This window comes from Vollenhovia emeryi, unplaced genomic scaffold, assembly GCF_000949405.1.
Source record: "Vollenhovia emeryi isolate VEMERY1.0 unplaced genomic scaffold, V.emery_V1.0 DF939153.1, whole genome shotgun sequence".
Lineage (NCBI taxonomy): Eukaryota > Metazoa > Arthropoda > Insecta > Hymenoptera > Formicidae > Vollenhovia > Vollenhovia emeryi.
In genome coordinates, this window is record NW_011967213.1 from 1,128,633 (window position 1) to 1,147,116 (window position 18,484).

The 18,484-nt window shown below is 49.3% G+C and overlaps 1 protein-coding gene across 1 annotated transcript in view; it reads right to left on the minus strand.

The window, feature by feature from the left end:
* Positions 1-6,283: 6,283 nt before the first annotated feature.
* Positions 6,284-18,484, minus strand: part of LOC105565350 (heparan sulfate glucosamine 3-O-sulfotransferase 5) — a 39,627-nt gene continuing 27,426 nt past the window's right edge. The window contains exons 3-5 of the mRNA XM_012018469.1: positions 10,875-10,968; positions 8,213-8,429; positions 6,284-8,106 (exon numbers count right to left, since the gene is read on the minus strand). Of these exons, the coding sequence (XP_011873859.1) occupies positions 7,192-8,106; positions 8,213-8,429; positions 10,875-10,933 (1,191 nt within the window). The 5' untranslated portion in view covers positions 10,934-10,968 and the 3' untranslated portion in view covers positions 6,284-7,191. The remainder of the gene's footprint in view (positions 8,107-8,212; positions 8,430-10,874; positions 10,969-18,484) is intronic.

Below are 18,484 nucleotides of genomic sequence, written 5' to 3' on the forward strand. Positions count from 1 at the left end.
ATCGGCAGCGCCGGCACCCGGCGGGGAACGGAAATTTAAAATAAAAATCGAGGTACGAGAAGCGAGATACGGGAATCGAGCGACTCCCGCCGGCGGTGACGAGGCCGGGCGCCAGCTTCGCGTCGACTTCGTCTTTTAAATAAATCAGTGCTCTCCCCTGGGGTGCGCGACACAGACGACGAAGGTGAAGGGAAAAGAGGGATGGGCCGGTCGGCAAGGGGGCGGGACGGAGACACTCTCGTTGAGATATCCCGTGGTGGAGAGTGTACTCCAACCGCTCGCCGTTGACTCGCGAAAGCCGATAAGAAGGAACGGAAAAGCAAGCGCGAGGTTGCAACTCGCGCGTGTACACATTGTATCCTAGACCCACTACATGTCCCGCCATTCATAGATTCCACGCTTCCCGGGCGAATTTCTTCCGTTGGTAGGTTGCTGCTTGTGCTTGTGCCTTTTGTACTTTTCACCTCCGACTTAGTCGCCTTGTAACCTTTTCATTTTCGAATCGAGTGTCTCAGCGATTGAGTCATAAATTGAATTTTTGTACCTTTACGAAGTGATGCGATCGAGTATTATTGGATGGACTTTGCACCGCATCGAATTATGCTGCTGTGCGCGCAATTTCGCGAGAGTTGAACTCGACGAGAATGAACTTGACCACGCACAAGCACCGTGGCGAGCGCGACGCGAAGGAACGATTCGCGAATTCGATGATCCGTGGATCCGACGGTCCAAGGATCCGGTAATTCGAGTATTCAATGATCCGAGGATTTGCCGAAGTATAGATTCGAATGATCCAAGGATCGTTGAGCGACTTTCTTATTCTACCCTTATTAAGTATGATATGTTATCTTCCTTTTAACGATTAACGCTCCGAGCGCGAGGATGCGTGCTCCCCCCCAAAAAAGAGATAATCGCACGCACCCTCCTTGTTGACTCGTTAATGTCTTGGTTTCCTTCATCTTCCCATAGTCTAACCTCCCCTTCGTGCTTCGGGAGATTCGAAGGCCTGTGCCCGCGCGTCAATCTCCACGAGAACATTGTTCGAAAAACGTACACCGCATCTAACTTGAATTTTCTCCAGAAATTTCATCATTATATTTATATAACTTGACGCCTTTCACTCGATTAGTCCCCTTGATACTTTTTACTTTCAGAGACGCCGAGTATTTTAGGAGAGGCACGTGTATCTTGGTACTGCAAGTTTATTATTTGTTGGAAACGATAAACTTCGAGTAAGTACGAGTAAGGACGGGTCGGACAAAAATACATCTTTTTCAGAAAACGAACTTCTTAATTATGCGACGTTACTTATAGATGGCAATTTGCCGGACTTAGCTCCAACGCTATTTTTAGCAACGAAAGATCGGTGTAACGGCGGGGAGGAAAACTGATCGTCGCGTTCAATGAAGGATACGAGTTGAAGACAAACGAAGATCAAGCTGGGTCTCATCGATTATTTAACGAAGGGCACCACGGCTCGACCCTTCGAACGCTCGTCCACGCGGCGTCTAGAAACGTCTCGTTTACTCGGTACCTGTGTACAACGCGAATAAGGATTTATATGTTCTAAAAACTCGCTCAACACTAAAATTTGAATTTTAAAGCGTTCGAGTAATCGTTCTGCCAGAGTATTTCCGGTAAGCGCAGTCGCGCGAAATGCGCAAACGAATGACTTTTGTGTCCGCGTTTCGGACCAGTGATGTCGGGTCGAAAAATTTTAAAGGTTCCGGAATCTAAAGCGTGAAAAAGTTTGCACGGGCAATTAATTAGATTTTCGCGTGGTAACAGCGATATTTTCACGCTTTTTCGCTTTTTTTCCATAGCGCTTCGCGCCGCGCTTCACCATTTTCACTTCCGTCGTACTGTAGAAACGCGAAAAAAATATGCATCGAGATATTGTTATTACGAACAGTATTCATTCAAATATAATATCGCGTGTTATCATAGAGTGATAAATATTAAAAGAAAACAAAGCAACGAAACGTGCGACAGAAAGTAGTAGTCGAAATCATTTTGGCAGATTAACACTTACCGCTTTGGGTAATTAAAAGCGAGGTAAGAGGCTAAAGTGGCAAAAAAAAAAAACAGACGTCTCCTGTCACGGATTTAGCAAAACGGTCGCGAATGCCGCGATTCAATTTCGTCATTGGTTTCGACACGTGAACTCCGGGAGCATTTCGCGTGCATTATTAAGCCGCCATTCCGCGAAACTTCTCGAGGGTTGATTACCGCGTTATTATTATCCCCTGAGATCGGGGTAACTCGCCCGTTCGCGTCGGGTATCGCATAGTAATACGCGATTAAGGGGAGAATCGATCTTGAATTTTATCATGCCGGTAGTAACGTGGCTCTGAGATACTCCGCGCAGTCGATACGCCATAAAATTTCTTCCCCCGGGGGTGACATTTTTCCACCCCCCGTCCTCCCCTCGTTCTTGTCTAGCCCTACGTGATTTTCCTGATACGTTGTACACTTTCCTATCTCCTGGCCAACTTCGCCGGGAGTCGCCCCGCGGGGGTCGGTGACCCCCGTATTGAATATTCGGATTCGCGTAGATCAGAATCCACACCCCCGCCGCGTATAATTCCGTATAATTCCTTTACTCGCGGCGACTTCGCGGGATCGTTAGGCGAAGCCTTCCTTCCTGCGAAGCCTCGTAGTCCGGCGCTTCTTCTTCCTCGACTTAAGTCGGCGAACGCGGATGCATTTTGCATAAAATGCATATTCATCACACGCGAAAAGAACCGTCTCTCGCGACCGCGCCGGGCTGTTTCATTGTCCGGGTATCAGTATTAATGGAGAGGAAGAGACCGGAAAATATTTAAAAGAGAGGTTGCGAGATGGATCGGCCGGTACGCGAAAAATACTCGGGGAATTTCGATGCATTTTTCCGACGACAAGAATCCCGCGAGTGATCGTCCGTCATTTTCAAGGCTAAATATCTCGGACACGGGATCGTTATTGCACGAGAGAGGCGAGGAAATAGTTTGGGAAATGGTCGGGATACCCCCCCGCCTTTATAAGTTTCAGCGCTCTCGCGTGCCACGCTCGCCAGAAAATACATATTCATCTCCAGGCCCGCGCCGCGCCGCGCGCGGAGGGTGCATCCGTAATGGAGACGAAAGGGACAAGAGGGATCCGCGGGATCCGCGTGCATTTCGCTGGACGTCCACGTGAATGGGCGAGCAATATCGATCAGTCAAGGCAAAGGGGTTATCCGGGCACGGGCAGCTGTTTCCGAAAGACCCCAATTCAATTTCTACTTTCAGCGCGATGTGTGTGCTACATTTTATAGGTCGCCGGACACCTCTGGTGTATACGTAACAAGGTACATTACACATTCGACATCTGTATCCGCGGCTGCCGTTCCTGCCGTTTCATATTTCATCCGGAAGGCGCGGACGAAATGGCATATTTACAGAGGGCTCCCGCGTCAACTTGGGCGTTGAACCATTTTTTTTTCGCGACACCCCTCCCCTTCCCTCCCTCCCGTGCAAACGGACCGCGTGAATTTTCCGTAGATTGACCGGACATCGGGGAACGGGGGGAAAAAAGAGGGGGGAGGGACGAAAAAGAGCACCTCACCCCGAGAGAAAGGGACGGGGACTGAGGAGGAGGAGGAGGAGGGGGGTTGTTAACGCCGCTAAAGTCGGGGTGAACGGCCGAGGCCGGGGAGGCCGCGGAGGCCGAGGGAGGATATCGTGATCGCGCGCGATGCGCGCCGGGGAGAATGAAACTTGCGCTCGTTCTCCTGCAGTAACGAGTGAGACGGAAAGGAACAATATTTATCTTGCTCCCGCTCCGGAGACGATATTTTTTCGCGCCGTAATTTTAACGACGGCCGACGGATAGACGATTTGGCGGGGGATTTATTAAAGTCGCGGTAATTTAATACTCGTCGCCGCGAGAGAGCGAAAGGCTTTCGCTCTCTCGCGGCGATTCCCCATCGTGGCCCCGGACACTATTATAATTGAAAAACGTAGCCGCGCCGTGCCAATTCTCGACTCGAGAGATCTCCTTCTCCGGCGCTCGCTCCTCGGGACGAAAAAGTTGAAAATACCGGCGATTAAACGGCGCGGCGCCGCAATCTCGGGAGGGGGGGAGGGGGAGAGAAAACTATCGCTCGTTAGAGAATGCGAAATTCAATGAAAAATATTCCGTGCCCGGCTGTTTAAATGAGCGTAACCGAGCGTGCGAGATGGTTAACGTGACCGGCTACGCTTCTTAGCTTATCGAGCCGTGCCGTGACTTTCGTAAAGAGGGAACTCCGCGAGTTCCCTAATTGGGCGCGGAGGTCGGAAGTCGTAACGCGATCCCTTCGCTCGCTCGCGAGGAGAAATATCGAGCGACGTGTGCGGCATTTTTTTTCTCCGTGCGTTTTCAAAGCGGAGCCGAGAGAAGCGATCGCGTGTCACGCGTGCGCCGAATAAACCCGCTTGGTCATCAGTCAAGGCGGGAATTAAAAATTCGTCCGCGGGACGCGAGGACGCGGAGACCGATGGCGTGACGCTTTTCGAATTCGTTCTCGGCCACGCCGCGTATTAATCTGCTAATTGAAAATTTACCCGCGATAACAATTGCTCGCGCTCGTCCCGACTTTCAATATCGATTCAACAACTGTTCGAGAAAGCGAAGCGGGAGAGATAACCTTACGGAAAGGGGAACCCGCGCCGCCTGTGTATTAATCGCGGGAGATTCACATCTCTCGAGCGCTCGAAAAACCGTACCGGCGAGGTAATCCGACGAGAATCAAAGGTTGTTTGCGGAAATTACAACTTACACGAATGCAACCGAGTCCCCGAGCAAATATTTGATCAAAGCGCGTACGCGGAAAGGAGAATCGACGACGAGACGCGCGTGAGCTCTCTTTGAGCCGAATTGCACGAAATTGTCGTCGCCGAAATCTCGTCGACTCGTGGCGGCTTTCACGAAACCAATGATCGAGCCGCGCGTAACGTCGTGACGGCAGGCAAATTGCAGCAGCGGATGAGGTAATTAACGGAGTCGATGCGCGCAAAGCGGGGTCCTCGACCTCTAAACAATCGCAACCGGTGAAAATGGATCAACGAAAGTACGTCCAGTACCAAGGATACGCGCTCTCTCCTTTTTTTTTATTGGAAATGACTCGATCGGCGCAATCTGCCCCCCTTTTTTTGCCCTAAGCTTCCAAGTCGATGGCACCGTTCGTTCTAATTGCGAAGATACCGGATAATGGGTGTACTTGCTCGTTGGAAATAATCGCGGCGCAAAAGAGAATTGACGCACTTGGCCTCGGAACGCCGTCACTCCGATTCCCGAGATCTCCGGCCGCTGGAACGGAGCCTAGGCGATCGGTATTTATCGCACGAATTAACGCACGGTGCACTTTGCCGCGCATGCACGACTCACTTGCGCCGCAAAGCGGATTATTTATGGCGCCGCATCCTTTCCGAGAGAGAAGAGCCTGTCGCTAAGCAGCAAGCTGTCGTGCGACTCGCTTCTTTCATTACCCTTGTTTTCTCCCGCGTTCCCAATAACAGATACACCTTGTTAATCGTCTCCGATCGTCAGTGATCCTCGTCAGCCGTGATCCACATTCACGGAGAAGTTTTCCTTTCATTTTTCTCTCCTTGTTTTTTTTTAAAACAATATAAAAATGTCTGCAAAATTGTGTTCGGGTATTAGTCGCGATGATTCGTCGTTGTAAAGTTTAACGTGCCTCTCGAAATCCCGCGAGCAGATTGTAAAGGGCACCCAGCTACCCGCGTCTCGCGACGTCCATCATCCTCGCCGACGTCGGGCCGAATTATTAATCGTCCGCGTAATAATTAAGAACTCTTTCAACGACAAAGGGAGTGCTTTTCGTACCGTCGCGATGAATTCGTGATGGAGTCTCCGTTGTCGCGTCGCTCTCGCTACACATGTAGTACTCGGTCTTTCCGCGTAGAAATTTATTACATCTAAAGAACGTTATATTGTTCGGGCTCCATCGGGAGATTTGGAGAATAATCGATTATAAAGATTTCTACGATAAAGCCCCGGCGAACCGTTCCGTCTATGCTGCCGCTGACGAGTTTATTCGCGGTTGGTCGGATTCCACCCTACTTCTCTCTTCGTGTTCCCAGAGGAACGCTTGCGCCAATATCCAGTGTCAGAGAACGATGGAGAAGAACGCTCGCGCATTTCTGCGGGGGAGAAGGAGAGGGAGAAAGTGAGAAGAGATAAACTCTCGGAGAAAAACGGGAAAGAAAATATTTCGACTCTCTCTCTCCTCCCCCCTTTCTTTAGGGGACTTGTCCCAGAGTGTGTAATAAATAATGATTCTGATTCTGATTCTCTCTTTCTCTCTCTCTCTCTCTCTCTCTCTCTGTCGGTTTCTCTCCGAAAAGAGCGGGGGTCTGGCATAATTACACCAGCCCTCTGTACCTTGTGGCGACGGGTCGTGCATGCGCGGGGGCGCAATAAATAAAACTCTCGATCTTCATGATCGCGCGCGAGTCCTTCGCGTTACGTAATATCCTTAACGACATAAGCGATATAACAACTTCCAATGTGGATTATAAAAATATTCAATCTTTGTCATACGAACTAGTTAACCTATTGATATGTAAACTATCGATATGTAAAATTGATATGTAAAGTCACGGACCAATGTGATCCGCATGCCGCGTGAATCCACGAGGCGATCGCGCTCGTCTCGCAGATCCGCGTCTCTATTTTATTTTGGCCGGCGTTATTGTAACTTTTGTGTCTGTGTCTCTCTGTCTGCACGTGTGTGTGTGTGTGCGTACGCGTGTATTCGTGTGTTTGCATGTTTTGTATACGCTCACATGTTTGACAGTGCAATAACAAGACGCCTCGGTCTCGCACGCATCCGCTGATAACGGCGCCGGTACTGTCGTCGTGAAACATCAGCGCGTTACGCCACTTTGTCGAGAATAAAGGAATCGATAATCAATAATAAATTACTTATCCTTGCCGGCGTCCCCGAGGAGTATCGCTGATCGAAACGATGTAATCCCGGAGAGTCTCGGTCGACGACGTCAGTTGTTCGACCCGCGGTAAATTCCATCGGCGATCGGCAGCGATATCATCTTCTTCGGCGCAGAGAAGACGATGGGGTATTTGATTTTACTTCAACGATCATGCCCGCCGCTGGATGCACACGCGACTCGCGTAGCGTAACGAACGAGTCGGTACTTTCCACGATGGTTATTCCTCCGGCCAGCCGAGATCCTCCCCGACGAGCTCGTAGAAGCGTTGATTGTGTTCGTTGAAGAACTTGCGCAGCTTCGTCACGACCATCGGACTGACGCGCGGATGACGCCTCCCCTTGCTCTCCTTCAGACACTTCTCCGAGGTCTCGTTCCTCAGGCAGTAGAAGCCCTTGGTGTGGTTGAAATAGAAGTTGTGCCGACCGATGCGCGGCTCCAGCCCGAGAAAATTCTCGATTCGGCGCAGCTGCGGTACCGGATCCTCGATCAATTGATCGCCGTTCACTATGAGGATCTGCTCCCTGGGGAACACTTCCAGCCAGCGATGCATATAGGTGTGATAGAGGGAGATGGCGACCGGTCTGTAGGACTCGTTGATGGTACCGTCGGGTCGCATAACAAGCTCCTCGAATGTACGCGCCACTTGCTGCTGCTGCTGTTGTTGCTGTTGTTGCTGTTGCTGCTGCTGCTGCTGCTGTTGCGGCGTGCCGTTAGTCAGCGTGGACGCGGTCGCGGCGTGCGTGCGCAATTGCGTGTAATCCGATATCGCCCGAGTGACCGGCTCCCGCACGATCAGCAGCAACTTGACGCTGCCGTTCATCGCGCGGATCCTCTCGGGCACCTCGGGCGTCACGAAGTAGCTCGGGCTCTTCTCGATGGTGATCTGCCCTTTGAACGAGTACGGCATCTTGCGCCGGTACCACTCCAGACCCTTGCCGTAGTTGTCGTCACGGTCAAAGAAGTGGACCTCGCCGGCCGCCTTCTGTATCTGCGGGTGCAGGAACAGCATCTCCAGCAACGCCCGCGTGCCGCATTTGCGTACGCCGATTATGATGGCCTGGGGGAGATGGCGATTCGTGCGCGGGAAGTGAACCTTGGAGTTGGTGAAGAGGAGAGGCGGTGTCGCGTGTACCTGCCGTAAATCCACCGTACATGCCACCAGTCGTCCAGCCGCCCTCGGGGACATCCGCGACGCATGCACTCTCGTTACGACAGACAGACAGGGAGAACTCACGTACCTGAGAGACCAGCTCGACCGTGCGTCCCTCGACGGCGGAGACCGCGTGGAGGCTGTAAACGGCGCTGTCGTAGAGTATGTGGAAGGTGAGGAAGAGAGACAGCAGGGCGACCGATAGAAAAGCGACGGCCATCTTCGACCTGGACACGCCGACCACCAGAATGCAATCCGACGCGTCACCCTCGGCCGGCCTCATGGTGGAGCGGGGTGACGTCCACCTGCGGCAGACATCGAGAAACGCCCGTCTCGCCGGAGTGTTCGAGGCACTCGGCGAGCCCTGTTCCGAAAGCTGCCTCTCGCCGCCGTTCCCAAAGGGCAATCGCGTTTCTCCACCGCGGTTTTTTCCCTCCTCCCGGCACGCAACCGCGCCGTTAGTTACGGACGACGTCTCTAATCTATTCTTTCTTCGCCGAGGCGCGGTAGGAATGATTAAGTCTCGCCGTGATCGCCGATTATTACGGTGCGCTGCGCACGCGGACACGGTGCACGGATATCTCCCGTCCAATTTACGGGCGATTACTCAGACCTCGGCGTAAGGGCCGATTTATCGGAAAAGAATCGGGAGGAGGATACGCGTCGAGTGGGCGGTGGGTTGTTCAACGCGCGCGCCGGGCCTCACTTTTCCCGGCGCAAAACTCGAGCCGAAGGGAGTCGAAACAATTCCGGGCCACCGCGGTGGCTCGTGACCGATAATCATGCAGCTGATTGGCATTTACACGAAACGCTACGGTTGCCGGCGCAAATTTATCGCGGGAACGCTCGCGTGACAGACGAACAAAGCGGTTGTCAATGCCGCGCTCGCTAATTTCGTTCGCCATTGAATGCGGGCTCGAAAGCATCGATCGCCGGATTTGCCGCGGCGATTCCGCGAGCCCCGTACGTTAGGATTTCGCCCCGTGAGCGGTAAATCATCGACCCGCATGGCCGTTCCGTGAGCGTAACGGGCGATTAAGCTCGGGCCATCCTACAAGACGCATCACATATTTGTCGTATTCTTCTCCCGGTGTGTGTATTATCGACGATTATATCGAGCCCACGTCACCGTTTCCCTCCGTCTTCATCGTCGCCGCGGATAAGCGCGACCGGATAGACGACGGAAACTGCAGTAACCGACGCTCTCGCGTTCTCGACTTGCCCCGAATTGCGTTTGTTTAACGTTGCTCGAGGTGAGATATTTACAGCATTAGCGCAACAGGCATGTAAATTACATGCTCTCGCGTGAATAAAGATCCCACGGCGAAAGTCGCCGTGCTGCGGCGCGAGCGTATAGAATGAATCAAAATTCACGAGTGACGAAACTTGTAGTCGAGAGCTCTTAAACTCCGAATAGCTAATGAACTTCTGGAACGAGACACGGGAGGACGGAGAAGGGTGGGCGGGGTGGAAAGGGGGGGGGGGGAGCGGAGGAGCGGGAGATCGATCCGTTATAAATGATGCAGAAAGGTCGGTACCCCTGAGACAGGGCGCAATCTAAATTTGATGCGGCTGCATTTTGTATTCCGGTGTAATGGCTTCTCTAACGTTTATCGCCGATGCGCCTCAGCCGCGTTACATCATCGGTTTCACGTTGATTTGTCAGAATAATCAAGCGCGGATACGTACCGCGCCTCCCCCCCTCCCTCCACCCCGGTCATTTCGCCCTTAATTGCGGCTCGGGTCGCAATTAGCGGATCTATCGCTGTAACGAAGTCACTCCCTTCGGCTCTCTCTGTCTTTTTTTTTTTGTATTCCGTTTACATCTTTTCCCCGCGTACGAAAATGTTGAAAAACCGCGCACGTTCGAGAGAGATTGCGGGTATTTACGGGTGTTTGCCCGGACTTTCTTCTTTATCCGTAACTAGATACCCGATGTTACGTACGCGGCCGCCATGCCGCGTATCGCGCATCGAGCCGCTTTAATATTATATTTTTAACGAGCCCTTCCGCCTCCCTCTCGGCACCGTTCGGGATACAGAAAGCCGGGGAAAACAATGTTCGGCGTTACAGTCGACTCCCTATTGCACAACGGGAGCCATTTGACGCGCAAGTTTTCCGGCTAAAATTTGCTTTGTGCCATTGCGTGGCGCGGCATGGCGTGGCGCGGCAGGCCGAGGTGTTTCCGTGGGAAATACGCGGCCCGTGTTATTCGGACAAATTGCAATTTCCAGAGTTGCCTTCCGCGTCGTTGCGCTCCTAGCGATCCTCGCCACTCGCGACTATCGAAACGACTCGCTATTTGCTTATTACCGCCATAGCGTATCAACGTATAATTATACGGCTAGGTAAATTTATACAGCGTGTTAACCGTTGACTTTCTGGACGAGCGCGCTCCCGGGGCGACTTTACTTTGAGCGCGAGCGTGAAATTCGATATCTCGTTAAAGATAAAGATAACTGGAGATAAAAGAAAGATCGTGACACGCGAGATGATGTTCCGTTCCGCGAAAATTGAACGTTATCTCTCGCGAGCTAATTCAATGGACGTGGCCGCGGAAAGCGGCAATTTTCTCGTCAGCGGGACAAGCGCGGAAACTTTAATTAACTAATTACGTACGATTCTCTCGCCGCGGATGGCCACGAGGTGGTCTCGATGCAATCGAATCGGGCGCACGAGGAGGAGGAAATGTATCGAAATGTATTTCCCGTGCAGTTTTAACGGTCGCGCTCGACCGCTTCGATACTTACAAGACATCTATGGGGGATTGAGGAGACCACTCTTGACGAGGCCGCGCCTTGTTGGGCATTTGCGCTTGTTTGTACGTTCACATTGTGGGAGTTCCTGAAACAACGCACACGAGCTTGGTTAGAAATGCGTTAGACCGCGTGCTGCTCTAAGTATCTTAGAATTTAGGTTCTCAACGCTTTACCAGCGGAGATCAAATTGATTTCATTTACCACAACAGATCTGATTTCTCGCCACTTCTTATACACTGCTGTTGCTTGATTTTTAAATACGGGACAATGTAACGTGCGATCGCCGCCTCGCGGCAGCGAAGAGCGTTATTGCGAAATTATAAGAATACAATTTAAATATTGTTCGTATATTTCACATACATTTTTAGTATATTTTTGACATAAGTATAATATTATATACGATTTTTTAAATAAAGTTTTTATACACCAAATGTATGAAATATATTACCATATATTTTCGCCTACTTTTTGAAATATATATTTTTCCATTGGGGGTGGGCATCATCTTGTTATCTTATTTTTACCTTTTCAGACTCTTTATGCCCCAGCAAGGCCAAATAACACCCACTAATTCCCTAAAAAATGCCTGGTAACACCTACCTAATGCCCGAAATCTGTACACCACAATGCTCTCAGCGGTTTACCCCTCGTTTTTCGGCGAGAAAAATAGCGGGCTCGGACTAAACCAGGATTCGAACCAACTGAGCTATCCAGGCCCGCACTCGAAATCTTTTTCGCTTACCTGCTTCATTTTACCGAATGAAATAGAAATAAGACATGCAGTTGTTCCGCGACGCGCCGATCTCGAGTTTTACAGATTACTTAATAAATAATAATCGCACAGTTTTTTCCGCGACGACAATAGGGGCGCCGTTAGGACGGTGCTATGGGAAATCAAACGCTTTTCAAGAGGTCCCTTGGTGACCCAGTTGCACGACTCCGAAACTTGCATAGGGCGTAAATAGAATCACTCGGTGGAATGGCAACTTTTCTCATTCTAAACTGTCTGTTCGCGCACTGTTAAGAGCACTCTGTGTAAATATACGTAAGCACGTCTCAGATGTATTTCACATTCTTGCGTCTTGTATTTCTTTTTCTCCATCGAGTCTCGGGCTACGCGACGTTCATCGCGGATTTATACGACGCCACGTTATTACGTTCATCGACGATTAAGACCCTCGGCTTTGAAACGCCCGTGCTCCCGGTGTCTTTAAAACACCGTAAACGTTTCGTTCCCCGAGAGAAACGGGAAACGATATCGATTTATGTTCTATACGGTTCCGTGTGTCTTTATGTCTTTCTCATAAATAAGCGGAGATTGCGTTTCGACGGAACGGCCAATTCTTATCGAGTGCATCTTCAGACTTTTGCTCATCGAGTGCCGCTCTTTGGGAAAACGACGCGACGATGCATCGGCGCGCAAACACACGTATCCATTTATCTACGACATCGCGACGCGTGTACCATTACGCCCGTTGATATATCGCCGTGTTCTATCCGAGGACGAGACGATGATCCATGCATTCGTGTGCATTCGCGTCCCTCCCGTACGCGAGCCGCGTCAAGTGTACATAAAATACTGATGTGGGGTAACAACAAATAAAAATAAAATATATAGAAAGAGGGAGAATCGAATTTCCTGCCACTGGCCTTGAACACATTCCGGGAACGGTATATATCGATCGGATAATGCACCTGAAGGGTTGCTCCGGCTGTCGATTCGTTTTGCCACGTAACTATTTTCATCTACGTCAGTCTGGCGACCGTCTGACCGTTACACGAAATAACAAGGACATGCCGCGTCGCCTCGCGTCACCTCGCGTCGCGTCACATCGCGTCGCGTCGGGGGATGAATCGATATATCGAATGCAAGACACGGGGATGGGTATGATGTAACTCACGACATTCTTCCGCTTGCGTAACACCGACCCGCCGCGAGAGACGGCGGGAGCGTGGGTGGAAGGTAGAATTAGCGACGAGCGCTACGGAAACGAAGTTACGCTCTATTTATCGTCGAGACGCGCTATCTCGCTCGCTCCGTTCGCTCTTTTCGGAGTTGGACGGAAGGTTGATAGCCTTGACAAGCCGGGTATCGTCGTCCGAGGTGGATAAGATGATGTTACGCATGGAAATGAGGAATTAAGGTAAAAAGGATATTAAATATTCAGAATCCAAACGCCACATTTGTCTCCACGAGGAGACCAAAGGGGAAAGTTAATTCTTCGAATTCCCTCGAGGATGATTTTTATCTCCGACTTTGTCTCTCTTGGAATTGTCTGCGGGATTAGTCAAACGATATCTAACTGATAGAAAACGTGATAATGATTATGTTGCGTGCTGGAGTGACTTTGACTTACCGACAGAGTCGCATACAGTTTTTGCGTTCGTAAATCTTATTATTGGCTTTTGTGCACAAAATAATACCAGAGCGGTGTGTGGACTGTACAGTAGAACATTTTCATATTAAAAACATTGAGGTTTGAAGTCTAATTCGTATCGCATTATGTCTTTGAAATTTTCAAACTATCCCGTCGGAGTTCAGCCGTCACTCCAGCATCCTCTTTGAAAAATATACAGTACCGGCCAAAATTGTATCGCCTCTCGATTTTTTAAGCGTAACTACACACTGACAATGAGACAAACTTGCACTGGATAAATCGATGAAGTAGCGTTTCCGATGGAAAATTAACCATCGGCTTTTTCATTAAGTTTTCCGATTAAATTATGAATACATTCGATGAAATGTATCCGATGAAATTGAAGTTACCGAAATTAATCGAAAAACCGATTATATTTTTCGCCGGATATACAATTGAATACCTATATCCGTTTGTTACTATGTAATTGAATTATCCGATTAGATGGTCCAGGCTATTTTTCTCGGTAGTTTTAAAGTGCACGAATGAAAAATTCGAAACTCATAGTATATTTTTCAGTCGTAATGGCTTCCGGATAGTTGCCGTGTCCGTGCGCAGTGTGGTGCCGACGTTTCGCAAACATTGCTGTTTGCATCATCAGGGCTGGAGACTCTGATACTGAGCTCCCTTGAGTTGCGGTAGTCCTTAAATACCTCAAGTCCTTAAATCCTTAAATACATAGCGTATTTTGTCGCATTTTATTATCCTTCATGTTATCAGGTGTCTACTGGGAAATTTTGAGCACATTCGATGCACTGCGACGAAAGTTATATTCAGAAACGTTTGATGATTAATTTATAAAACCAATAAAAAGTTCCACATTGGACATTTTCGCACGAACACCTGCGATTGGCTCGCACTGAACTTCTTCTCCCCACCAATTTGTTTATTGGGAGCCGTCTCTACTCGTTGAATTAACGTACACGCTGGCTGCAAACATGCGTTCTCCGTCTTCGTTTTTTTATTATATCAGATTTAATTTTGTCTCACCGAGGATGACCCGAAAGTGGGTAGAAACGTTTGATGATTAATTTATAAATTCAATAAAAAATTCCATATTGGATATTTTCGCACGAATACGTTTGGCTCGCACTGACCCTCTTCCCCCCCCACCAATTTATATTAAAAAAATCTAAAAAAGTGATACAATTTTGACCGGTACTGTATACGTAAAAAAATAAAAAATAAATAAACAGTATTCAATGTAGGATTCTCGATATTGAAACTGAATTAATAAGAGCAAAAGGCACCGAGAGTCAAGCACGTGGGTGCTTGGTGCACGTTTTATTCAATTAAAATACATGATCGTGCGTCTCGGTTGCAATTATATCGCATCTTCAGCGTAGCAAAAATTGATTTCACGCGCTCCTTACATACACATGTATAAATATAAGAGTGTATAAGTACACGAAAGGATATTATTTTCACCTTAGCAGCCATTATTCTTCCAAAGAGATTCACGATGAGGAAGAATAAATGCAAATTCCAGTAGATTGCATGATTTCTGGTCAGCATCTATGAGAATCGTTCAAGGGTTACCGCTACTTTAACGACCGCTTTGGAAGTTGCCGGTCGATGTGTCTGAAGCACGCGAAAACGATAAAAGTTCGGCCGCGCCGTGCCGGTAACGGCAAAGGTAGCGGGCTGCGCCCGCAATCGATACTTTCCCAGAAACTCGCAAGTGTGTCGTGAATTTGACAAATCGGCTAAAACGGGGCGAAAACATTTTTCCATCGACCACGCGAGGGTGCACGGGCACGAAGAACAGCATTCCGCTCTTGCACGGAAAATAATATTCCGTCTTGAATCTAATACAATCCCGGTCGGATACGATCTCGTCTCCGAAATTAAGGTAAAAATAGCATCTGCATACGTGACGGGGCGCATTCGTGTTACCCGGTGAGATTTCGGGGCCGCCAAAGGGTTAGCGATTACGCGGATTGTGCTCGAAATTGAACGTCGCCCGATAAGACAGCCCGGAATAAGTTTGACGGAAACGGTCGTTTAAATAACGGCACCGGTAATCGAGATTCGCGCGTCCAAACTTACTTTCCCTTATCGAAGGGTCAAATTGCTCCGCGGACCAATGAAAAGGCGGCATCGCCGAGATAACGCGCCATTTGTCAGCAAAGGGACGCCCGTTTCTATTATAGATAAATGTTATCTGTGTTGCGGCTTAAGCTTCGTAAACGTACGTAACTATAGAATCGAGCGCGAATCTCTTGCGCGAAGCCAAACGAGGCAAAGGGGATGAGAAATCCTTTAGAAAAGATTCGATTGCCTTAATTGATCCTGGAAGCCAAGGAGAGACTTTTTAAATTCAGCACGATTTCTGGAATCTGCAGACTGCGCTCTCGCAATTCTCTCCCTCTCGTTCGCTCGCTCTCTCTCTTGTCAAAAATACTTGACATAGTTTCCGATTTCATCATCGAGTGCCCTTCATCGACACATTTCCGCCATATAACCCAAGAAGTGGAGGTCAAATGTCCAAAGGTTATATACTTTCAACGTGTACGGCGAACCTTGAACTTGCTCGGCTCTCTTTTTCCACGTTGAAATTCTGCAGATTTCACGTTTCATCCCAATCATTTATCGTGCCCGATGAAATCCGCTAAAATATCCCGACCGCCAAACGTACGCGGACGTAAATCGATATATATTTTTTTTTTCGCATTTCACCTCGTGCGCGGTTTACTTTGCAGTTGTAAATTCTTAATTTAGCACGAGTCTAGTTTAAATTCAGCGGGACGCGTACCTGCAAGCACGAATTCGAACGTAGCGTGAACGAAGCTTCGGCCACAATTCGCATAATCGATGCTGCAAACCCGATTATGGTAATTTGCAGGGTTAGATACAGCTCGCGCTTTAAAACTTTAGAAAGCAGCCGGCGCCGTTGCAACTAGAACGCCTCGGTCTTTTCAAGGACAGAGACGCGTTCCGTTATCTCGGACTATCCTTTGACCTTTCCCATCCACATTATACCCGTAGCCATTCGGTTATTTAGTATATCCGGCCACATAAATAACGTATAAATATCTGCGACATTAAAGGCACATTGATGGCGAATCGCGAGCATTTTCCCGAACACGGTAAATGTTAACGTCGTGCTGTCTTGTCCGTTGCACAAGGAACACGCAATAATTTATCTTACGACAAGTAGGCAAATGAGATTTTGCTTCAGCGCGCGTGCGTTGCTATCGGATAATTGCGGCGTATGATCGATATACTCCGCGGTAGAATCTCTCAACATTTCGCCGCAAATTACGCAATTATTCATAACGCGAATGGCGTTAAAGCATCTATTATGTTTGACCAGAAAACCGATAGGGTTACCAATCGTGTCGTAAAGAATTTTGTATAATAATATATCAATTGTTCGTACAAATCGGAGCTGCCATTTGCAGAATGAATCTTTTAGCAATTGAAATTGGAGTCTACCCTCGAGACTAAATTGAGTTTATTTAATATTCCATTGTACTTAATGTTTTATGGGGGGGTTAGACCTTTTAATAATTGCTGAAATTTTCCGATGGGAAGCTTCGGAACTAATAAGAGATTCGAAGCATTCCCCGGCCTCTCGTTATTCGGGCCACGCGAGGGTCCGAAATAAGATACGCGCAAAAGAAAAAGAAAAGAAGATCGGTTATGCATACTAATGAGACGATTTCAATGACGACGGCGGCGGATAACGTTCACGTCTGTACGTAAAAGTGAGGGCGGCTGGCGATCTCTCCGCGGGGAGAACAGACTAATTACCACTGCTTAGTAGCTCAACAGGAACAGTAAAATTAAGCGCGGCGGGAATTACACCCCAACTGTGTTCCCACGGCAAATAAATAAATAAATAAATAAACGAACGCGGAGGTAGCCGATCTCCTCGCGCGGGAGATCGCCCGAAACTCCCCCGCGTCCCGAATCGCACGGGGATTGATCTTACCTTTTCGTCGGGAGTCAGAGGTCAGGGGTCGGAGATTGCGGGGCATCGGGCGCAGACCTCTTCGTGACGCGTTCATTAATCGGTTGCGTAGGAGAATCGGGCCGTACATGTGCGCGCGCGAGCGGGATGTCGTAGGCGTACGAACGATCGAGAGGGTGGTAAACGTAAGCGTAGTAATAGTAGAGGGGTAGTAGTAGCGACGTTCTACTCCGTTCTACCCTGGCTTATTGCCGCCAGACTGATAGAGAGAGAGAGAGAGGGGGGGAGTGGGGGAGAGAACGGGGAAGAGAGAGAGAGAGAGAGAGCGCGTGCGCACTCGTCGCTGCATACGGCCACTGAGTCAAGGTCTTGCCGACTGGCGATCGACCTGACCTCGCTTTTCTCCTTAAAATGAATAACCGGCGACGAAAACATCGATCGGAGTCACGCATAATGCGTATATCCGGCGTCTACGTGACGTTTCCTCAAGACGACCGCGTTTGCGGGAATATCGCTCGTTTTTCCCCCTCCGCGCGATACTCCGTTATCAATTTTTAATCATCGAGCCCCTCGATTACGCTACTACGTAGCGTAGGTATGCTCCGTAAGAGGCTACGCAAATAATGAAAATATACCGGCCGCGAGCGCGTGTTGAGATAACGAGCTGGCCGCCCGTCCGCCGCGCGCGAGTAGTAGGAGTCTATTATTGATCAGACGCACGTAGCGCGTCGCCCACGCGAGGACGAGCGTGGACGACACAAATTAGCCCAAATACATTTGTAAACGTATCTCGGCTGTCCAAACTGCGAGCGAGCGGCACGGCACGAACTGACACGCACTCTCGGCTCCGTAAAAGGGCACTTGGCGCGCGATTCTCCCCCGCGTTTCTCAACCAGTTTGATTGAGGCAGGTCGCGGGCGGCGATCGCCTTCGATCCCATTCGCTCGCTGCAATCGATATTTGATTAAACCGCTCACGGTTACGCCCCCGTCCACGAGAATTCTCGCATTGTTCGGCACTCACATGCCCGATCGCGATAGAATGCTCTACGTCCAGTAATTCGGTAATGGTATCGATAAGCAATCGAGAGTTAGCAGACGAGGTTACGCCGCGAGACATAAAACAACATCAGACGCGACGAAATTCACTAGGTCTGCAAAGTGGTCGCATCATATCGTTCATGAATATTCACGGGAAAAAATGCGCGACCTGCTCAGCAATGCGTTCGCTTTAGTCGCTGCATCGTTTATGTCCCGCTTTAATTAATT